Below are 23,329 nucleotides of genomic sequence, written 5' to 3' on the forward strand. Positions count from 1 at the left end.
CTCCGCAACGGAGTGAGCTCCCGTTGCTCTGTCCCAGCTCCTGCCAACCTAGTAGTTCGAAAGCACACCAGCACAAGTAGATAAATAGGTACCACTGTGGCAGGAAAGTAAACGGCGTTTCTGTGTGCTCTGGCTTCCGTCACGGTGTCCTGTTGCACCAGAAGCGGTTTAGTCCTGAGAACAGCATTCTGGAGCCTGGTGGGCCTTTGGCCTGATCCAGCTGCTCTGCTTTAGGCCTCATCTTATGGACTCTGGATAAATAGTTCAGCTCTAAAGAATTGATCGGTAAACTTTAGGAAGAATCCCAGATAGTATTTCAAGACGATTGAAGGGAATGAATGGTCCAAATAAATAGCAACACACTTGAAAAATATTGTGCGTGTAAAAATAATAGAGTTGGTTGTTCCTTCTGTTTGGTCAACCAGCATCTTCCGTTCAGGCTGCTCTGTCCAGTCTAGACATGAAACCTCTGGCTGTGTCTGAGAGGGAAGAGATGGTTGGGAAGCTGGGTATGCAAGCCAGGACCAAGGAGAAAGACTTTCTTTCGGTGGTGGGGATGATAATGATGATAACAATAATAAAATTTTATTTATACCATGCCCTCCCCAGCCAGAGCCGGGCTCAGGGCAGCTGACACCAGTAAAATTACAATAATTTTTTTTTAAAAAATACTGGTTAAAATATAATTTAAAATGCAGCCTCATTTTAATAGTAGCCCATAGATCAAAACCATAAGTGGAGGGAAACATAAGGGTCAGACCGAGTCCAAACCAAAGGCCAGGCGGAACAGCTCTGTCTTGCAGGCCCTGCGGAAAGATATCAAGTCCCGCAGGGCCCTAGTCTCTTGGGACAGAGTGTTTTACCAAGTCGGGGCCACTACTGAAAAGGCCCTGGCCCTAGTTGAGACCAACCTAACCACCTTGCGACTTGGGACCTCTAAAGTGTTGTCATTTGTGGACCTTAAGGTCCTCCGCGGGGCATACCAGGAGAGGCGGTCCTGTAGGTACGTGGGTCCTAGGGCTTTGAAGGTCAAAGCCAGCACCTTAAACCTGACCCTGTACTCCACCGGGAGCCAGTGCAGTTGGTAAAGTACTGGATGAATGTGATCCCGCGGCAAGGACCCTGTAAGGAGCCTCGATGCTGGAGTTTCTGGGTCAGCTTCAAGGGCAGCCCCGTGTAGAGCAAGTTACAATAATCAAGCCTGGAGGTGACCATCGCATGGGTCACTGTGGCCAGATCTGGGCAAGAGAATGGTGCATTTATTGCACTTCTTATGTGCGTTTCATCCTGGGGTGCCTGTGTTGGATTTGTTGTTGTTGTTGTGTAGTCATTTAGTGGTGTCCGCCTCTTCGTGACCCCCTGGACCAGAGCATGCCAGGCCCTCCTGTCTTCCACTGCCTCCTGCAGTTTGGTCAGACTCATGCTGGCAGCTTCGAGAACACTGTCCCACCATCTCGTCCTCCGTCGTCCCCTTCTCCTTGCGCCCTCCAACTTTCCCAACATCAGGGTCTTTTCCAGGGAGTCTTCTCTTCTCATGAGGTGGCCAAAGTCTTGGAGCCTCAGCTTCAGGATCTGTCCTTCCAGTGAGCACTCAGGGCTGATTTCCTTCAGAATGGATAGGTTTGATCTTGGTTGGGTTTACAACAATATAAAATGCAACATTTAAGTTGGTTAAAAAACCTTTGCAACCAGAAGAACAGTAAGGTGCAGTAATACAAAATATTGGGAGCGCTGACCGTGGTTCTCTTTCCTTCTGTATTTTGGATCTCCTGCCTCAAGCCTTGTTCTCCTTCAACCCCTCTCGGCTTTTAGCTGCCCCCTTAAGTGCATTCCAGGTGTTGTATGTGGCGCTCAAGAGACAGGTGGAGTTGGGAGCCTGCCAGGTTGGACTTGGTCAGGCTCTCTTCGCTGCAGGCAAAGTCTGGTTTCCTCCATTGTCTGCTCCACTCATCCGCTGTCAGCGGAAAGGTTCATGCAGCAGCGCTTTATTCTGAGCTACTGCAAAGCACCCTGCCCGTCGTCTCAGCTGCGTGGCTGTCCTTGCGGATTTATTTGGTAGCCTTCGCTTTGTCACTTGCGTGGGGTTTTTGTCCGCTCTGAAGCTCTGGCCGTGGAACCAATATCACAACATGGACTTCAGACCAGTCTGGGACGATACGTTGATATATTGGCCAGCCCTAGTTTGCCAACCAGGCGCCCGTTTTTGGAAGCCAGTAAGCAGGACTTGAGTGCGAGGGTGCTCTCCTCTCCTGTGGTTTCCAGCAATTGGTAATCAGAAGCAGTGGGAGTGGAATGAAGAAGCTGTGAGGGTTAGTAGACATTGATGGCAAAGTTCTACCTACATGACCAGAGTCTCTTCTTGATTTATATTCCACCATGCAGGATTTGGGGCTGGCAATAATAATAATAATTATTATTATTATTATTATTATTATTATTACAGCACACCCCCCTCCAGTCATAGAATCATAGAATCCTAGAGTTGGAAGAGACCACAAGGGCCATCGAGTCCAACCCCCTGCCAAGCAGGAAACACCATCAGAGCACTCCTGACATATGGTTGTCAAGCCTCTGCTTAAAGACCTCCAAAGAAGGAGACTCCACCACACTCCTTGGCAGCAAATTCCACGGTCAAACAGCTCTTACTGTCAGGAAGTTCTTCCTAATGTTTAGGTGGAATCTTCTTTCTTGTAGTTTGGATCCATTGCTCCGTGTCCGCTTCTCTGGAGCAGCAGAAAACAACCTTTCTCCCTCCTCTATATGACATCCTTTTACATATTTGAACATGGCTATCATATCACCCCTTAACCTCCTCTTCTCCAGGCTAAACATGCCCAGCTCCCTTAGCCGTTCCTCATAAGGCATCGTTTCCAGGCCTTTGACCATTTTGGTTGCCCTCCTCTGGACACGTTCCAGTTGGTCAGTGTCCTTCTTGAACTGTGATGCCCAGAACTGGACACAGCACTCCAGGTGAGGTCTGACCAGAGCAGAATACAGTGGCACTATGACTTCCCTTGATCTAGATGCTATACTCCTATTGATGCAGCCCAGAATTGCATTGGCCCTAGGTTCCTCTGTTCCTTTGGCCTTGCAGGACAGGAGAGAGGGAGGAAGGCTTCCTAAAGAATTGGCTCCCTGCGGTCAGAGGACGTGGGACACTTCTTGGAAGTTGGAACTGAACAAGCACCATACAACTATACTGTTATAGGAATAAAACTTTCACTTCCTTGAGAGTGAGCGAGCAGAAGAGTACCTTGTTGTTGATGATGATGATTCCTTTTTTAAAAATACATTTTTATTGGTTTTTTTAACATATCATTTCCAACAATCATTTAACATAATTTCTTACCTTGTACAATATTTTAGACTTCCGTCAACCACCTCTGAAGATTTCCCGTTCTCTATCCCTTGTTCTGCATTGTTCTGCATTTCTTAATTTCAGCTATTACTTTGAATTATCATTGACTAATAATTCACATCATGGTCTTTCTCGCAGTATTTCAAATAATCCTCCTTACAGAACTTCTTGCAGTCCTATATAGTGTAATCTGTTCATTACAATTGCTTTTCAAATAGTTCAAATATTTGCTCCAGTCTTCTAAGGATCTCTGGTCCCGCAGGTTTCAAATCCTTCCTGTTAATTTATCTAATTCTGCATAGTCCATTAATTTTATCTGCCATTCTTGTTGATGATGATTCCAATTCACTTAAATGTCCTATTGTCCGAGGCTGAACTTTTGATGTTGCCATGGCACCTTTACTTCTCCTTCTTGTTGGGTATTTGTGAGCCGCAGATGAAAAGAATAAGCCATTCTGAGACATCCAGCCTAGCATTTTGTTTCAAAGAGTTTCCATTTTCTGTGGGTGAAGAGCTCTGGGTGCTGCCAAGAAGCCCACAAGCTGCCCACGGAGGTGACTGAACGCTCCCAAACTTTGAAAAGGTGCCGGAAGGAGCAACCTAAATGATCAAAAGGCCAGAGGAAGCTGTAGGCTCAGTGGGATTGTCCAGTGAAACTGAACGATGGAGGATTCAGGATAAGGAAGATATTCTCACATGGCACATGTTAAAACTGTGGCATTCGCCAACACCATCAAATCATAGAATTGTAGGGACTCTTGAGAGTTATCAGGTCCAACTAGATCATAAACGGCACATGGCCACCCAACCTCTGCTTAAGAACACTGCCACCTCTCATGGGAGCTTGTTCCACTGTCAAACAGAGCTTACAGTCAGAAAGGTACCGTATTTTTTGCACCATAACACTCACTTTTTTCCTCCTAGAAAGTAAGGGGAAATGTCTGTGCGTGTTATGGAGCGAATGCCTGCGGGTGGCGGGGGGGATCTGCTGCAGTTGTGAGCAGAGGATCCATGGTCCCCCTTCCTTCCCTCCTCTGAGGCTCGCTTTGAAACAGCAAAGTGGGAGAAGAGCCGCTGAGTGGGGAGGAGAGAGGGACAGAGAGCCTGCTTCTTTAAAGGAGCAAAGCGGGAGAGGAGAGGAGCCGCTTACACGAGTGTAAGCGGCTCCTGTCCAGTTGGTTCCTTTAAAGCAAGCAGGCTCTCTGTCCCTCTCTCCTCCCAACTCAGCTCGCTAAATAGCATTATTAGCAGCATCCTTCTCCACACACCCCATGCGTGCTCCTTGTCCCTTGAGTGCTTTTCCTTCCCTCCCCACTTAAAACGTGGTTACAAAGCATGGATCCATATGGATCCTCAGGATTTTTGCATTGGGCTACTCCAAACTCACTGTCAGATCGCATGTCTGTGGCCATAGCATGAACCACAAAAATCATACATCCACTGTTTCGTTTAGAATATTTTTTTTCTTGTTTTCCTTCTCTAAAAACTATGTGCGTGTTATGGTCTGGTGCGTGTTATAGAGCGAAAAATACGGTATTTAGGGTATTTAGTCGGAATCGCCTTCCTTGTCATTTGAATCCGTTTCGATCCTGCCCTCTGGAGCAGCAGAAAACAAGCTTGCTCCATCTTCCATGTGATGACTTGAAGATGGCTGTCCTATCTCAGTCTTCTCTTTTCCAGGCTGAACATACCCAGCTCCCTCAAACGTTCCTCATAAGGCTTGGTTTCCAGACCCTTTGATCATCCTGGTCTCCCTCCTCTGCACACCTTCCTGCTTCAATCTCCTTCTTAAACTGGGGTGCCCAGAACTGGACACAGGACTCCAGGTGGGGTCTGCCCAAGGCAGAATAGAGTGGGACTATTACTTCCCTTGATCTGGACACTAGACTTCCATTGATGCAGCCTAGAATAGCATTGTCTTTGTCCATGGAGTGGACAGCATCTTAAAAAGCAGAGACACTACCTTGCCAACAAAGGTCCGTATAGTTAAAGCTCTGGTTTTCCCAGTAGTGATGTATGGAAGTGAGAGCTGGACCATCAAGAAGGCTGATCGCTGAAGAATGGATGCTTTTGAATTTTGGCTGGAGGAGACTCTTGAGAGTCCCATGGACTTCAAGAAGATCAAACCTCTCCATTCGGAAGGAAATCAGCCCTGAGTGCGCACTGGAAGGACAGATCCTGAAGTTGAGGCTCCAAGAGTTTGGCCACCTCATGAGAAGAGAAGACTCCCTGGAAAAGACCCTGATGTTGGGAAAGATGGAGGGCACAAGGAGAAGGGGACGACGGAGGACGAGGTGGTGGGACAGTGTTCTTGAAGCTACAAACATGAGTTTGACCAAACTGCGGGAGGCAGTGGAAGACAGGAGAGCCTGGCATGCTCTGGTCCAGGGGGTCACGAAGAGTCGGACACGACTAAACGACTAAACAACAAGAATAGCATTAGCTTTTTTTGCTGCTGCATCACACTATTGACTTGTGTTAAGCTTACAGTCTACTAAGACCCCTCCATCCTTTTCACACTTACGGTTGACAAGCCAGACGTCCCTCAACATTTGTGCAGCTGGCCATTCCTGCCGAATACAGAACCTGACATTTCTCCCTGTTGCAATTCATTTTGTTAGATTTGGCTCAGGTCTCCAATGTTGTTAAATTCATTTTGAATCCCAAATCTATCTTCAATGGCATTGGCTACCCCTCCCCATTTATTGTCACCTGCGAAATTTGAGTAGCATCCCCTCAATTCCTTCGTCCAAGTTGTTTACAAAGATGTTGAACCACAGCAGGCCCAGGACAGGACCCCACATCACCCCACTTGCCACTGTTTTCTGTGATGACAAGTGACTTTTATCAGAAAAAGAAACAAGATTTATCTGGCATGACTTGTCTTTGCTGGGTCTTAGTAATCACAGCATCCTTTACTAAGGACTGTTGAATTATCTGTTCTGGCCCCATTAGTAGGTTAACGCAGGTGAGCAGGTTTATGTAAAAAAATTACCTGTGTAAAGAAGGCAGATTATTGCAGCTAATGGCATATGTCCCAAAAATCCATAGAGGAGAGACGTGGACTTTAAAGCCCAAACTCACATGAAGTCGTTCCCCCTCCTACCACTAGGTGGCGCTGCTTTTGTGTTCTCAGTGGTTTTCAGTTTAAAAATTCGCTGGCAATTTTTCGCTTTCCAGATGTTCTTCTTGATCCATAAACTCAGGATTTCCAAGTAGAGTGGGACTCCCTTAAATTGCGCTCCTTTCTTCTTGGGATTATTCTGACTCACCTTCTCTGCTCCTTCTCTTTCGTTTTCTCTCTATCTACCTTTTCGGTTTCAAACAATAGCCCCCAGCATCAAATCAAATAAAAACGACCGAAGGTTCAGCAGTGCATTTTCTTTTCTCCACCCCCCCAATAATGTTGATTAATTTTCATACAAAAGCATAACTGCTTGATCCCAGGGGCCTGAACTAACTTTTGCAGGAAAGAAGTCTGAGAAACCGAGGTAGATAGTGGTGACGAGAGATGAAGTTCTAGAGGCAAAATTAATAGGTGATAGACAGACTAATAAAAGTAAAGGGGACCCCTGACCATTAGGTCCATTCGTGGCCGACTCTGGGTTATGCCTCGCTCATCTCGCTTTACTGGCCGAGGGAGCTGGCGTACAGCTTCCGGGTCATGTGGCCAGCAGGACTAAGCCGCTTCTGGCGAACCAGAGCAGCGCACGGAAACGCCGTTTACCTTCCTGCCGGAGCCGTACCTATTTATCTACTTGCACTTTGACGTGCTTTCGAACTGCTAGGTTGGCAGGAAGATAGACTAATAGATAACATTAAAACTGGCAAATTTCTGGGTCCAGATGAGAGTTCTTAAAAGAACTCAAAGGTGAAATTGCTGACCTTCTAACAAAATTACTTGCCCCTATGATCAGCCTCTACTGGAAAGTAGCCACCGTAACTTTTTAGAAGGGGGTCCAGGGGGATCGTGGAAATTACAGGCCATTAGCTTAGTGTCTGACCCACGAAAACTGGCGGTAATTATTGTTAAAGATTTAAAAAGCGTATAGAAGAAAAATCTTGCTGAGGCAGAACCAGCATGCCTTCTGCAAGAGCAAGTCCCATCTCACATGTTCCTTACAGTTCTTTGAGAGTGTCAACAACCATATAGATATAGAGGCAATAGGCCTCTTCTCTTCCATGAATTTGCCTAATCCTCTTTTAAAATCTGGGTTGGTCACCATCCCAGCCTCCTGTGGCAGCGAGTTCCATAGGTTAACTATGTGCTGGATGAAGAAGAAGTCCATGAGTTCTAGTGTTACGCGAGCGGGAAGGGAAAATCTCTCCTCTCCTTTCTCCATGTCATGTGGAACTTTAAACTTCTATCTGGCCATAGAATGGTAGACTTGGGAAGGACCCCAGGGATCATCTAGTCCAACCCTGTAGCGTTCCCAAAGCAAAAGAAGGATTGGACTCTGATTAATAGAATACACACGAGGCTTGACCGGCAAGACTCTGGGAGGAGTGCGTATAATAATTCCTGCCCACCCCTTGGCCCAGGTCGTTTTATTCACAAAAGAACTTTTTACACAGTGTTCATAAGAACCAATCAGATTTCCTCTGAGCATTTCAAAAAACCCCACGTGGGACAAAGTTAAAACTACAAAGAAACTATTTCCTATTTGAGCATGCATATGTAGTTCAGAGTAAATAAAAGAGGAAGCGAGGAGGAATGCTTTTAGGAAACCCCAGAAGGTCATAAACAAGTGGTAAACAGGAGTGGCAGTATTTACCATCTCCTTCCTGGCCCTTAAGATCTATCTAAAGATTAAACTACATCAAAGTAGCCTCCTATCTTTATGTACTGAGGATGCCTGATGAACAGCTAGCCTGTGTTTTAGAATCCTTATACAGTGGTGCCTCGCAAGACGAAATTAATTCGTTCCGCGAGTTTTGTCGTCTTGCGGTTTTTTTCGTCTTGCGAAGCACGGTGTCGGGAAAGTTTTGGAAACGCTTCAAAAATCACCAAAGTCTTTAAAAACCTCAAAAAAGGCTACCACACCGCGTTCTATGAGTTGCTCCTCGAAGTCAAGTCGCAACTGTATTAACGGTGTTAAGAAAAAGGAAACAAACTTGCAAGACGTTTCCGTCTTGCGAAGCAAGCCCATAGGGAAAATCGTCTTGCGAAGCAGCTCAAAAAACAAAAAACCCTTTCGTCTTGCGAGTTTTCCGTCTTGCGAGGCATTTGTCTTGCGAGGTACCACTGTACAGTGGTGCCTCGCAAGACGAAATTAATCCGTTCCGCGAGTCTCTTCGTCTTGCGGTTTTTTCGTCTTGCGAAGCATGGCTATTAGCGGCTTAGCGGCTATTAGCGGCTTAGCGGCTATTAACGGCTTAGCGGCTTTAAGAAAAAGGAAACAAACTCGCAAGAACTCGCAAGACGTTTCATCTTGCGAAGCAAGCCCATAGGGAAATTCGTCTTGCGGAACGACTCAAAAAACGGAAAACCCTTTCGTCTAGCGAGTTTTTCGTCTTGCGAGGCATTCGTCTTGCGGGGCACCACTGTATGTGCCTGTCAGGTGTAGAGAAAGCAAATGGCAGAGATGCAGAGGCCTGTGGGATTCGATCAGAAACTATTGTCAATGAATCAAACCCAGTCAGCGCAATGCTTTCATCTCCGACACAAGGGTTTGCTTCGTATTTCGTAATTCCTCATAGTAATCCCACCTGGCCACTACACAGCCCCCTGCAATCTTATCCAAAGCATCCGAGGCAGGGGGCCACCCAGCCCCTCCAAGGAAGGAGAGGGTTTTGTCTAAACTTAAAAAGTCCCAAGCGCAGCAACCTTCTACAAGGCAGGAGCCGGCTAGTGCGGTTCCCCATCTCCCAGCCCCGTGCCGTCGGCCTACGGCCAGGTGAACTAAATAATAATAATTTATTATTTATACCCTGCCCGTCTGGCTGGGTTTCCCCAGCCACTCTGGGCGGCTTCCAACAAAACACTAAAATACAATAACCTATTAAACATTAAAAGCTTCCCTAAACAGGGCTGCCCTTAGATGTCTTCTAAAAGTCTAGTAGTTCTTGTTCTCTTTGACATCTGGTGGAAGGGTGTTCCACAGGGCGGGTCCACCACCGAGAAGGCCCTCTGCCTGGTTCCCTGCAACTTGACTTCTCGCAGGGAGGGAACCGCCAGAAGGCCCTCGGAGCTGGACCTCAGTGTCTGGGCTGGACGATGGGGGTGGAGATTCTCCTTCAGGTCTACTGGACCGGGGCCATTCAGGGCTTTCAAGGTCAGCACCTAAAGCCCCATGTCTGAGCAGTCTCCCCACAGGAGCGCATGGACGCCAACCCCTCCTCTGTCTCTTCTTCCAGAGAGTTTCTCCGATGTGAATTGAGCCGCGGAGGTCGTGTCGCGGGGGCCCCAAGGCCGAGCAGCCTTCTGGGGAAATCGCCCGTGGCTTCTGGCTCCGGGAGCAGCGCCGCTGGGAGGACCGCTCGCGTCAGACAAGGAGGCCGACTCTCCCTCACCTCCGGCCGCGCTCTTGGCTTTGCCGGCGACCCCCATCCCCGTGGCCGCTGGCAAGGAGGCGGCGTGCTGTGGGGTTGCTGCTGAGATATACAGGTATAGGGTGGTTATATTATTATTATTATTATTTGTTGTTGTTGTTCCCTCTCTCCGTCTGGGAGTCCCCAATAGAGCGCCAGATTAGGCCGAAGGGGAAGCTACGAACCACCCATGCTGCGTGGCTGCGGAGTGGGCAGACGCGATTGTAGTTTTGGGACAGGGAAGGAGCACAAGCACCTCCCCCCCCCCAATAATATTTATTAATTTTCAATAAACATAACAGAAAAGAAAATATGCAACAACACAATAGAGAAGCGAAAAGGAAAAGAAAAAAAAAGAATAACAAACTTAAAATACCTAAACGGGGGGGGGGGAGAGAAATTCAATTAATTAATTAAAATCCTTTTTCATATACATTAATTGACTTCCTCTAATCTCCTCCATCTGAATTTCCTCTTAATTTGAATGTAGCAGTTTCCAATATCATTATTTCAAAAAACCATATTACAGTCTTATTCCAATTTCTTTACCTTTCTTACAGTACGTTTTCTTATTCATATATTTAAATCTAATTTAATCCTAGGCCTGGTTGGTTTTTCCAAGTGGTTACATATCTTTGATGTTAGAATATTTGTTCAAATAGTCTTTAAATTTCTTCCAGTCTTCTTGGTAGTCCTCTCCTTTCTGGTTGCGGATTCTCCCAGTGAGATCAGCCAGCTCCATGAATTCCATCATCTTCATCTGCCACTGAAGCACAAGCATCTTTTTTGCTGGGCTGCTTGTCATTTGTTCTGGCGAGTCAGTGGCACGCTGGACCCAGACCATGCAAAGAGGGGCAGCGGAGGCAGTATGCCCGCCTCACCCGTCTGGGATTCCTGGGCCACCAGCCCCCCAGGCTTCTGGGCATCGCATCCCCCAAATCACCAGCCCTTCTGTTTGAATAAGCGTCAAGCCGTAATACACCTTTGCTCTCTTCTCTGCAGGTTCCCTGCTGTTGTGATTGGACTTCCCAACCTGAGGGGGTGATCCAGGGCAGATCCTTGTTAAGCTATAACGCAGGTGGGCAGCCTCTTTGAAAGACCCCCTTTCTCCTCCTCCTCCTCCTCCTCCTCCTCCTCCTCCTGTCAGCCACCCCCAGCCCAGAAGCCCAGGACCCTGAACCTCTAGTTCTCTAGAGACCCCTTTCTTCCTTCTTTCCACCTCTTGGCTTAACTCTGTAGGGATGTGAGTGCGCTTTGTCTCAAACTGAGAAACCCTTTTGCTCTGGTTGCCATAATAATAATAATAATAATAATAATAATAATAATAATAATAATAATAATTTATTTATACCCCGCCCTTCCTGGTTCAAAAACCGGGCTCAGGGCGGCTAACGACACATTTAAAACCCCGTATTTCTCGCTTTATAAGACGCACCCGGCCATAAGACGCTCCTAGTTTTTAGAGGAGGGAAACAAGAAAGCAACGCAAAGCCTCTTGAGCGAAGAGGCAGGAGCGCTCCGGCTGCGCTCAAGAGGCTTTGCATGGCTATCCCTGAAGCCAGAAGAGCAAGAGGAATCGGTGCGTACTGGTCCCTCTTGCTCTTCTGGCTTCAGCGATAGCTGTGCAGCCTGCATTCGCTCCCTAAGATGCACACACATTTCCCCTTACTTTTTAGGAGGGGGAAAATGTGTCTTATAGAGTGAAAAATATGATAATTATAAAAGCAGCATAAAAAACAGTATAAAAACATGAATAACAATAAAATTCGAAAATCAATTAGATAATCCCCAGGGTTAGCTGGCTGAGTTGGTCCTACTTGGGCCAGCAAGGAGACCAGGGGAGAATTAGCTGTGGGGTCTCAGAGCAGGTGATCTTCATAAAAGGAGAGGGAAGGGAAATAAAAGATCAGGCTGAATTCAAACTAAAGGCCAGGCGGAATAGCTCTGTCTTACAGGCCCGGCGGAAGGAGGTCAAATCCTGAAGGGTCCTTTGACACCCCTCTCCATCTACCACTGAGCCACCGGTTAGAGTGTCGGACTAGGACCCGGGCGAGACCAGGGTTCGAATCTCCACTCGGCCCGGGAAGCTCACTGGGTGTGACGTCAAGGGGGGGGGGGGGACAGTCAGTGCCTGTCGGCCTAAACTACCTTGGTAGGGTTGTTGTGGGGGTTAAACGAGGAAAAGGAGAACCACCACATCAGCCACTCTGAGCTCCTTTGGAGGGAGAACGTGGGCTGTGGATGCAATAGATAACTAAATACAATGAATACCAGGTTTTTGGGGAAGAGAAGAAAGAAGACGAGCGCCAGAGGAAAGCCAGCCCAGGAGCGGTAGAGATGGCAGCCGAGACACTGAACTTTGGGCCAGAGTGGTGAGTGTGTGTGTTTTTATATACATTTTTATTGGGTTTTTTAACATACCATTTCCAACAATCCTATAACATAACTTCTTCTCTTATACAATGTTTTAGACTTCCGTCAACACCTCTGATGATTTTCCGTTCTTTATCACTTATTCTGCATTTCCTAATTTCTCTGTTACTCTTCATTATCATTCTCCTCATAGTCTTTCAATATTTCAAATAATCCTCCTTACAAAACTTCTTGCAGTCCTACTAGCGTAATCTCTTCATTACCATTACTTTTCAAATAGTTCGTATATTTACTCCAGTCTTCTAAGAATCTCTGGCCCCGCAGGTTTCGAATCCTTCCTGTTAATTTACCCAATTCTGCATAGTCCATCAATTTCACCCGCCGTTCTGAGTGTGTGTCTTTTGAGGCTGTGCTGCGCCCAGAAAGGCCCTCTGGGGCAGAGGGAAGCCGGGGCAAACAGCCGACCTCCAGTGGGAAAGGAGGACTTGCTGGACCTGAGGGGTTGAGTGGGAAGAGACAGCTCCCTCCTCCCTGCTTTTCGCCTAACACACCTCCTCCCTCCTCCTCCCTCTTTCCTCAGGCTCCGCGCTCTCTCCAGTGGCGGGAGCGTCGCTTCCCCCCCACCCTCCCCTGCCATGCCAAAGTACAAGCTAGCTGAATACCGATACGGGCGGGAAGAGATGTTAGCACTTTACGTGAAAGACAACAAGGTGAGTGCCGCACGGTTGCGGGTCGTGCCCCCAGCGTGTAGGGCTGCTTGACCCGGGGCGGATGGTGGGGTGGACCCAGGTGCAAATTGCCTTCTCCTCTCTGTTTATAATCTTTGAATTGCCGTATTTTTCGCTCCATAAGACGCACCTAGTTTCTAGAGGAGGAAAACACGGGGGGAAAATATTCTGAATCAAATGTTGCACTAAACCAGGGGCCAGCAACCCGCGGCCCCGGAGCCGCATGTGGCTCTTTTACACCTTTGCCGCGGCTCCGGGGCAGATACTAGCGAGGGGAGGAGGCGCATTGTGCGCCCCGACACTCCCCACTGTGGCGGGCGCTGTACTGGCTGTGACGTCGCATGGGGGCGGTGCGTGCGTTAGTCACGCACCGTCCCGACATCACCTTCCTTCCCGCCCGCCCGCTACATTGTAAGGGGCATGTACGCTGGTCACTGCATTGAAAAGGGGCATGTACGCTGGTCACTGTTTTGAAGGGGAGTGAAGATCACACACACACAAAAAGGTAACTTGTTAATTTAACGTTTATTTCTATGAGGAGGAGTAATTCTGAGGGGTCAAACAAAGAAATAATAAAAAAGTGACAAAAAAGTTATTTTTATAATGACGAGTTTTGCGGCTCCCAGTTTTTTTTTTCTTCGGAAACGGGTCCAAGTGGCTCTTTTTGTCTTAAAGGTTGCAGACCCCTGCACTAAACTGTTTAAAGCAGCAAATCAGGCAGTCCTTGTCTGCTTTGCTGCTTTAAATTTGCTGCTTCAAAGCGAGCCGCGGAGGGGGACCGTGGCTCCCCTTCCTTCCCTCCTCTGTGGCTCGCTTTAAAGCAGCAAAGTGGACCTCCCTCCTCCGCGCAGCATTTGCTTCATGAGACGCACAGACATTTCCCCTTACTTTGTAAGAGGGAAAAAGTGCATCTTATAGAGCGAAAAATACGGTGCCTTCCCTTTTGCTAAGCTGAAAGGGAACAGCAATTGCTGATGCCAGCTTGCTTCCTTTGCCCCACTTCCTGTATCTTCTTTACTTTCCCCACCCGTCTCTGAGTTCGACGCCTGCCAGAGCGTTGGTTTGGGTCGGGAAGAAGCTGTGTGGGCTCCTGACAGCTTCCTTTCCGCGCTCCTCCTTCCACAGGTCCCGGAGGAGATCCAGGATAAAGAGTTCTCTGCCATTCTCCAGGACGATCCTCTGCAGCCTCTGGCGTTGGTTCCCTTAACGGAAGAGGAGCAGGTAAAAGCAGTGGCGGTGGAGGCCGGCTCCTAGCCGCAACGGCTGTGCTGTGCCCTCCACGGTCGGAGGAGCCGCGATTCTGAATCTCAGTTGCTGGAAAACGTAGGAGCGGAGAGTTTTGCTCCTGCGCTTGGATCCTGGTTCCCCATTGGGGCACTGGATGCTGGGCCTGATGGGCCCCCTTTGGCCACACCCAGCAGTCAGTCAGTTTTATTGCACATGGTCAAAGGTTGCCGCAATGTACTCAGAATCATCCAACAATTCAAAGAAAATATAGTGGACTGATACAAAAAAAAAAAATTTATCAAGACATTTCCTACTCTAAACAGAGCTATAAAAGTATCCTAATACAGTGGTACCTCGCAAGACGAATGCCTCGCAAGACAAAAAACTCGCAAGACGAAAGGGTTTTTGGTTTTTTGAGTTGCTTCGCAAGACGATTTTCCCTATGGGCTTGCTTCGCAAGACGGAAACATCTTGCAAGTTTCTTTCCTTTTTCTTAACACCATTAATACAGTTGCGACTTGACTTCGAGGAGCAACTCATAGCACGCGGTGTGGTAGCCTTTTTTGAGGTTTTTGAAGACTTTTGTGATTTTTGAAGCTTTTCCAAAACTTTCCCGAAACCGTGCTTCGCAAGACGAAAAAAATCGCAAGACGAAAAAAATCATGGAACGAATTAATTTCGTCTTGCGAGGCACCACTGTATATAAATTAAGACATTCAACAATAAAATTTATAAGCTAAAATTGTCACATGGCCACTAATGTATTAAAAATTAATGTTAATTAATACAGTGTGCAATTATATTTGGAGTTTGGTGATAAAGATAGAATATAGCTTGATGTAGATAGGGTCAAATAAATTCATCTCCTTTACAGTTGGTGGCTACCTTGGCTATATAATTTGCTCTAATTTTCCTAGCAGCAGTTGCAAAGAGTGCTACATGCCAGGTCACATACTTATCTGTGTCTGCGAGGAGATATAAAATCATGTCAGACGGGTTCTGGCCAGGGGACCTTGTCCTTATAGGTGTTAAAAATCTTTCTCTTGCTTTGTTATATAAGGAGCAGCGCAAGATATAATGCATAAGGTCCTCTACTTCAGGACATCCCCTAATGCAAACACGTTCGTTTGTTGGCATGCCTCTGTGTCTCCCATCTCTATAAGCAGAGTTTATTGTGTTTAATCGTAACTCTGTAAAAGCTTTCCGAAGTTGCGCAGAAGTCCATTCATTAAAATAAGATGTATGTTCATTGACCTCCCTTGAGTTTAAAATATAATGGGGCGCATGTAGATGTGTACATAGAGTTTAGATCGTTTTTAGTTGCCACTGCCCTTATGGTTCGTTTAAAGATATTTTTCTGGGAATATAAGGGAAGCAGTCTCTTCTTACAGTCTTCGTGATGCTTTTGACAAAGCGTGGATCCAGAGGCCGCCTCTTCTCAAATTCTGCTCTCTTTCTCTCTCTCTCTCTCCCAAATCTGCTTCAGAGGAACTTCTCCATGTCTGTGAACAGTGTTGCGGTGCTAAGGCTGATGGGAAAGGGGGCTGGGGCTGCCCCGGCCGGAGTCTCCCGGGGGAGAGGCAGCACCCGGAGCCGAGGTACGGAGGCATCCTGGGGGCGGGCAGGTTGGCTCCCTCTCCTGAGAGCCAGTGTGGTGTAGTGGTTAAGAGCGGCGGACTTGTAATCTGGTGAACCGGGTTCGCTTCCCTGCTCCTCCACATGCAGCTGCTGGGTGACCTTGGGCCAGTCACACTTCTCTGAAGTCTCTCAGCCCCACTCACCTCACAGTGTTTGTTGTGGGGAGGAAGGGAAAGGAGATTGTGAGCCGCTTTGAGACTCCTTAAAGGGAGTGAAAGGCGGGATATCAAATCCAAACTCTTCTCTTTTTGTGTGTGTTGAAAATAATATTTATTACTTTTCCAACAATTTAAACACAACACTACAAAGAAGGGGGGGAAAAAAGAACAGAACAATACAATATAATATAATACAAAAACACTACATAACACTGACACATTAAACTAACATAACCAAACAAGAACAGTTTAAAACACATCAAACAATTTCAATATCTTGTCTTTCATACACTTATTTCCACGACCTCCTCACACCTCCCTTTTTGTATTCCACTTCTATTAGTTGTTTCAGCAATTCCTTTCCATCTTCCTCTGTTTTCTATCCTATAATTATCTTAACACATTCTAACCTTATTTTTCCTTGAATATTCTATTAATCTATTTATACGTAATTCCTTATAACATTTCTACTAAAGCCATATCACTTCATTCCAACATTCTTCTAACACCAAACTCTTCTTCTTCTTCCTGTCTTGCCACCTTCCCCTGCTCTCACTTGGGGAGGCGGCGAGTGGGTTCCTGTTTCTGAAAGCCGGTGCCGTGGTTTGAGTGCTGGACTAGGACCTGGGAGAGATCAGGGTTCAAATCCTCCTGCTTGGCTATGAAGCTCCCTGGATGGGTGAGCTTGGAGGCTGGTCAGTGTCTCTCTCAGCCTCACCTACCTTGTTGAGGGAATTAGGGGAGGAAGGGAGAGAACCGTCTACATTTCCGCCTTTGAGCTCCTTGGAAAGACAAGGATGCGATATAGGTCAAGGGACCCCTGACCATTAGGTCCAGTCGTGGCCGACTCTGGGGTTGCGGCGCTCATCTCGCTTTATTGGCCAAGGGAGCCGGCGTACAGCTTCAACCGTTCCTCACAAGGCTTGATTTCCAGACCCTTGGTTTCCAGATCTCTGCACACTTTCCAACTTGTCAACATCCTTCTTAAACCGGGGCACCCAGAACCGGACACAGGACTTCCAAGTGTGGCTCAACAAAGGCAGAATAGAATGGTACTATGACTTGCCTTGATCTGGACTCTAGACTTCTGTTGATGCAGTCTAGAATAAGTAAAGGGACCCCTGACCATTAGGTCCAGTCGTGGCCGACTCTGGGGTTGCGGTGCTCATCTCGCTTTATTGGCCAAGGGAGCTGGCGTCCAGCTTCCGGGTCATGTGGCCAGCATGACTAAGCCGCTTCTGGCAAACCAGAGCAGTGCACGGAAACGCCGTTTACCTTCCCACCGGAGTGGTACCTATTTATCTACTTGCACTTTGACGTGCTTTCAAACTGCTAGGTTGGCAGGAGCAGGGACTGAGCAACGGGAGCTCACCCCGTCGTGGGGATTCGAACCACTGACCTTCCGATCGGCAAGTCCTAGGCTCTGTGGTTTAACCCACAGCGCCACCCGTGTCCCAGGATGCGATATACATGCAGTCAATCAATCAATGTTATTTTGACACCTTGCCTCTCTCCACCCCGCAATTAAATAGGCCGTGGCCGTGGCGAGAGTGGCTTTTACCAAAGAAGCATTGAGGAGGCAGAAGGGGCGTTTGGCCGCGGTGGGGTCCGCGAGATACACCGCAGCCAGAGTTGGGATGACCGGTGAGTAGGGGTCCCAGGGGGAGCTGTGTCTGCGGGTCGCTGTGGGAACCTGCTGCCCTCTTTCCTTGCTCTGACACCCTCTTCTTCTCCTGCAGAGGAGAACGACGGTTTGAGAAGCCCATCCGACGGGAAGGAGGTACGGTGATTTCCCACCTAGATCGCAGGGTGCTCAGCGGGTTGGCAAGATTCGTCCTACATGCAGTTTGCCCCCGCTAGCTTTCTTCCTACCTTGTGCAGGAAGGGAACTGGTCCTGCCAGCCCCCTTTGAAGCGAGGAGCTGTTGTTAGCCTGCGGGCGTTACTGGTAGCAGAGGAGAGCTATCCCTCTCCTGAAGCGGCCTGCTGCTTTTCGTTGCTGGGGGCTTCACTCGCCTGTTCTGGTTCTGGAGGGCGGGGCACTCCATAGCTCTCTCACCATTCTGCCAACTCACCTGTACGCAGTTTCTTTTTGCATATGCCTTGCCAGGGAAGCGCTTAATTGCAAGGGGTGTGTGTGTGTGTGTGTGTGTGTGTGTGTGTGCTTGCTTCATCTTTCCCAGCTACTCTTTCGCACCTGGCCCAGGCCAGTAAGATCTTGGCTGGGGTGGGAGGGCTCAGAGGACCACACTGGACCCTTCGCACCTAAAGTCTGGCTTAGAGACCCCTACGCTCGCTCTCAGGGCTCTTTTTAGAGCTTGCGGGGGCGTCGCTCAGGGGTACCTGCAGGAATACCAGGTCCTCAGACTGCTCAATCTGAGGTTTTTTCGGGGTTCCGCAACGCTCTTGCGGTCACCCCAGTCTTCAAGGCGCCGGGGCTCTTTCAGTGGAAAGAGCTCCCGTCCGCCATTAACCGGGCGATCAACCGGAAGTCTGCATGCCATCCCGTTTTCCTTCATGAGCAATGTGTCTCTACCAAATAAGCTTGCAAAGATTTGACACAAATTAATTCATCAGCCTCAGCTTGATGGGTTTTGAAATAATTGGTCATAGAGCCTGTATAATGAAAAATAAATGAATGGACTTCCGTTACAAACCTTTCAACAGTGGAATGGATGACCACGGAAGGTGGTGGTTTCAGAACCACATTGGAGGTTCTGAAACTAAAACTGGAGGGCCACTTGCCACAGCTTCTGCAGCTGAGATTCCTGCATTTCAGGGGGTTGGACTAGATGGCCCTCGGGGTCCCGTCTGACTACAGTTCTATGATTCCATGAAAGTCACACACACACAAAGCCATAGACGCCCCATCAATTTCCCTGCTTAAAAGCTGCCTTCATGGTGGGTGTGGCAGGTCCTATCCCACTGATTTGCGTCCCTGAGGTGGAACGGCCCTAATAGAGTTAGAAGGGACCCCAAGGGCCATCTAGCCCTACCCGCAGCAATTCAGGAAGCTTTTGGCCCAATATGGGGCTCAAACCCACGACCCACAGATTAAGCATATTGCACTCTACCAGCTTATCCGCCGCCGTCTCCCTCCTTATTTGAAGCCCGGGCTCCGTTTGAGGAGGTGGTTCCCCCGGGGCGCAAGGAGTTTGCCCGCTCGGACAGCGACAACTGGCGCACCCTCCGAGAGGAGCACGAGGAAGAGGAAGAGGCCAGCAGCGGTGCTGTGGCCGTGGCCAGCTGGCGGCAGAGTGGAGGCCCCCGGCGGGAGAGCGAGCGCTGGCGGTCTGCAAGCCCAGGTGAGAGCCCACGGCAGAAGCAAGCTTGGGGGAGCCGGGAGGAAGAGGGCGTCCGGTTCTGGCCCCCGCAGAGGCCGCAGGAAGGAGAAATGGGTTTGCCCTCAAACCTCCCTCTCTCCCCACAGACGGAGGCGGCCCTCGGTCCGCGGGCTGGCGGGAGCACGGCGGAGAAGGGCGCCGGCGGAAGTTCGATTTTGACTTCCGAGAGCGGGAGGACGAGCCGCGGAGCGGGCGCCGGCACCGGCACAACAGCGACAGCTTCGAGGACGACAAGGACGGCCTCCCCGAGTGGTGCCTGGAGGACGAGGAAGAGGAGATGGGGACCTTCGACTCCTCCGGGGCCTTCATGTCCCTCAAGGTGTGCAGCAGGTTTCTAGGTTCCAACAGCGTTCCCCCAGAAATCGCTAGGGGAAAGGTCTTCTCTGCTCGGGGGTTTTCCCCCCATTTGTCTTTCCGTCTATCTCACCCACACAGACACAGATCTAGGGTTTATCCATTGGGGGGGCTGCTCTCATCTAGGGGGAGAGAGGAGAAGATGATGATGGTTATTATTAGCTTACTAATTGCCTTTATTCTGGCAGGCCTTTGGGGGCTGATTGTTCCTTAAGGACATGGTTTTTAAATCGTGCTGTGCTGTTTTTATTATTTGTGTTGTAATTGATCTGCTTTTTAAAAATACAGTCATACCTCGGGTTGAAGATGCTTCAGGTTAAATCTTTTCAGGTTGCGTCCCGCAGCGACCCGGAAGTACCAGAAAGGGTTACTTCCGGGTTTTGCCGCTCTCGCACGCGCAGGCGCTCAAGATGACGTCATGCTCATGCGCAGAAGCAGCGAATCGCGACCCGCAGATGCGGGTCGCGTTCTGCTCCTGTTACGAACGGGGCTCCGGAACGGATCCCGTTCACAACCAGAGGTACCACTGTATTCATTTTAACTCTTGCTAAGTTATTTTTTAATTAATATATGAAGGTGCTTTTTAGCGTTTTGTATTTTTAAAAATTTGTGTAAGCTGCCTTGAGGCCCAGTCTGGGGAAAAGACAGCAGGAGGATGATGATGATGATGATAATTATAATAATTAATAATAATAAATTACTCAGGGTGATGGGAGGTCATATAGCCCCTGCCAAGTATCTCTCTCCCCCCCCCCCCCTTTCCTTCGAGGTTTGGTCATTCCCTTACAGCCTGGTTCTTGTTCCTTCCCTTCCCATTGGCCATCCTTCCTTTCCCAACTGGATCCCTTCCGGACTGTGCATGGTGATGGGGGGCATCCACGACCCCCCCCCCCAATGGCTATCCTGTTAGGATATAGTTCCATTCCACTTTTAGAACAGGCATGTGGAGTTGTTGTATGTCACATGTCTGTTTACTTCCAGCACGGTCTGCTGGGAACTTCCGTCGTATATAGCTTTTGCCTATGTTTTTTGCTTGGACACGAAGGGAAGCAGACATGTTTTCCTTTGCTCTAATGCCGAATAAACGCTTGTAAATACACCTTACATATGCCTCTGTCCGCCACTTCCGTTGTGGAGAGTTATTCACTCTGCTGATTAGAGCGTGCTCAAGTTTCTTAAGCTATGAGTCGCTGATTGAGGCTGTGCCAAAGGAGACCGGAGTTCGCCCGGTTGCCGGCCGGTGGGCCGGAGCCAGCTGGGGGCCTGCGAATTGCCCCCGCCTCCCAGGACGCATCCCAACAACAGGGTTATGGGCCCAGATCCACGGCGCTTACACGAGAGTAGGGCTGCTGCTGGCTGCTGCGAGACCCAGCAGAGACAGAGGTATGTGAAGCAAGACTTCGTAAAGCTGACAGTGGCCTCTTCTCTTCTCCTTCTGCAGAAGAGCCCCAAAGAGCCGATCCTTGAGGAGCAGGAGTTAAGCTTCCAGCCTCTGCAAGAAGAGGAAGAGGAGGAGGAGGAGCTGCCGGAGGCCAAGGACGGCGACAGGAGAGAGGGCGGGGAGGTCCCTGCCAGCCCCACGGCCAAGGAGGGGCCGGAGAGAGGTGAGAGGTTGGGGGAGGTGGAGCTGCTCCTTGGACAGAGGGCAGGAAGGCTGTAGGCTTGACCCCCTACCCCCCCCCGAATAACCTCCTTCTGCACCCCTTCCCCTCCTTTTCTCTCAGAACGGAAGGAGCCCCGGCAAGTGCCGGAGGAGAAACTGCCTGCTCCTCCCGGTGCCCCGTGGCGAACGGGCCCCTCTTTCCCCACTGCTACTGCCCCCGGGGGTGAATGCGAGAGCGTCACGCCGGGGGTCTCGTCGAAGGTGGAGGTCTCGGGGCTGGCGCCTGGTGGCAACAAGGAGAAGGAAGCTCTCGATGGTATGTGGAGGAGGGAGGGAGGGGCCTGCGATTCTCCCCTTCTCCTGTTACTTCAAGGGTTGTCAAGGCTTACCAGGCCTGAGCCGGATCACACCCGTGGAGGTCCTCTGTGGGCTGGACCGGCGCAGCGCGATGCCGGAAATTGTATCTGCGCATGTCCGCGGCACCAGAAATTGCATCTGCGCATGTCCGTGGCACCAGAAATCACTTCTGCGCATGCCCAGATGTCGGAAATCGCATCTGCGCATGTCCGCGGCGCCAGAAATCACTTCTGCGCATGCCCAGATGCCGGAAATCGCATCTGCGCATTTCCGTGGCGGCGGAAATCACTTCTGCGCATGCCCAGATGCCGGAAATCGCATTTCCGCATTTCCATGGCTGTGGAAATCACTTCTCCGCATGCACAGATGCCGGAAATCGCATTTCCGCATTTCCATGGCTGTGGAAATCACTTCTGCGCATGCACAGATGCCGGAAATCGCATTTCCGCATTTCCATGGCTGTGGAAATCACTTCTGCGCATGCACAGATGCCGGAAATGGCACCTGCGCGTGTCCGTGGCGCCGGAAATCACATTTGCACGTGCCCAGATGCCGGAAATCGCACCTGCGCAGAAGCGATTTCCGGAGCTGCGGAAGAGAGACCCTGCGCTGTTCTGTGCCAGTTTAGCACAGCACACGGGGACTCGCCAAGCGGGCGGCTGGGTTTGGGGGCGGCTCGTAGGCCGGTTACAACGGCCTCCGTTGGCTGCTTCTGGCCCTTGGGCTGCAGGTTGCTGACCCCTGTCCTAGCGCTTCCAGGGCATCACAACTGACGGCTGCTTGACCGCCTGCTGCAGATTGGTGCAGAAGGGCGGGTAGCAACACCGTTAAACCACGAGGAAACCTGTTAGCTAGGGAAAGGGCTGGCGGGGTCAGAAATGGGCCGGGCTGGCTTCGTAACCCGCAAGGGAGCCTCCTCTTCTGCCCCTGTTGTCTTGTTTGGGGGGCTCTTGGGGGGCTCTCGGAGATGGGGTCGTTCTGTGCGAGGGAATGAACCCTCCTCCTTCTTCCCCCTCCAGGGGATCCGTGCCTCCTCAGCCACCCGGCTCAGCTCAACCCGGCTGCTGTGGCTGCCCTTCCCACGCCGGCGCCCTCGTCCGCAACTGCTGCTGCTGCTACTACTGAATTCACAGTTGGGGACAACGAGGATGAGGACGGGATGAAGCACCTGCAGCAGGTGAGCGGGGGTTGCAGCGCCAAGGGAATCTGTGTTAGGGAATTGCACTGTTACTTTTATTGTTATTAGCCACTCTGAGCCCGGCTTCAGCTGGAGAGGGCGGGATATTCATCATCATCATCACTCTGGCTTGCGTGGGTTGGCTGGTTGGTTGCAGCAAACATGTTTTCATGGCTGGCTCCCGCATTCAGTGCAGAAGCTCTGAATCTTCATGCTGAGGCGGGGGCTGCCCCCCCCCCCCCAAATTACTAGGTCAAGATCCCAGCCTTTTGGCTTTGGTTTGATTCATAACAGACTTTTAGGAGACATCTGAAGGCAGCCCTGTTTAGGGAAGCTTTTAATGTTTGACGGATTATTGTATTTTAAGATTTTTTGGGAAGCCGCCCAGAGTGGCTGGGGAAAACCCAGCCAGATGGGCGGGGTATAAATAATAATAATTATAATTATAATGATTACTATTATTATAACACTTTTAGCCGCCC

At 49.5% G+C, this 23,329-nt stretch overlaps 1 protein-coding gene across 6 annotated transcripts in view; it reads left to right on the forward strand.

Moving 5' to 3' along the window:
* The window catches only part of GIGYF1 (GRB10 interacting GYF protein 1), a 57,069-nt gene that overhangs the window by 6,986 nt on the left and 26,754 nt on the right, over nucleotides 1-23,329 (forward strand). For 3 of the 6 annotated variants that reach the window (XM_077916782.1, XM_028702270.2, XM_077916779.1), the window contains exons 2-14: nucleotides 9,716-9,965; nucleotides 10,892-10,967; nucleotides 12,164-12,261; nucleotides 12,843-12,972; nucleotides 14,116-14,211; nucleotides 15,704-15,815; nucleotides 17,546-17,657; nucleotides 17,753-17,793; nucleotides 19,090-19,317; nucleotides 19,443-19,675; nucleotides 21,152-21,314; nucleotides 21,435-21,629; nucleotides 22,690-22,847. In XM_077916782.1, the coding sequence (XP_077772908.1) occupies nucleotides 12,227-12,261; nucleotides 12,843-12,972; nucleotides 14,116-14,211; nucleotides 15,704-15,815; nucleotides 17,546-17,657; nucleotides 17,753-17,793; nucleotides 19,090-19,317; nucleotides 19,443-19,675; nucleotides 21,152-21,314; nucleotides 21,435-21,629; nucleotides 22,690-22,847 (1,503 nt within the window). In that variant the 5' untranslated portion in view covers nucleotides 9,716-9,965; nucleotides 10,892-10,967; nucleotides 12,164-12,226. The remainder of the gene's footprint in view (nucleotides 1-9,715; nucleotides 9,966-10,891; nucleotides 10,968-12,163; nucleotides 12,262-12,842; nucleotides 12,973-14,115; nucleotides 14,212-15,703; nucleotides 15,816-17,545; nucleotides 17,658-17,752; nucleotides 17,794-19,089; nucleotides 19,318-19,442; nucleotides 19,676-21,151; nucleotides 21,315-21,434; nucleotides 21,630-22,689; nucleotides 22,848-23,329) is intronic. The other 3 variants (XM_077916781.1, XM_028702272.2, XM_077916780.1) reach the window with 2 other exon arrangements.

This window comes from Podarcis muralis, chromosome 13 (assembly GCF_964188315.1).
Source record: "Podarcis muralis chromosome 13, rPodMur119.hap1.1, whole genome shotgun sequence".
Taxonomy (NCBI): domain Eukaryota; kingdom Metazoa; phylum Chordata; class Lepidosauria; order Squamata; family Lacertidae; genus Podarcis; species Podarcis muralis.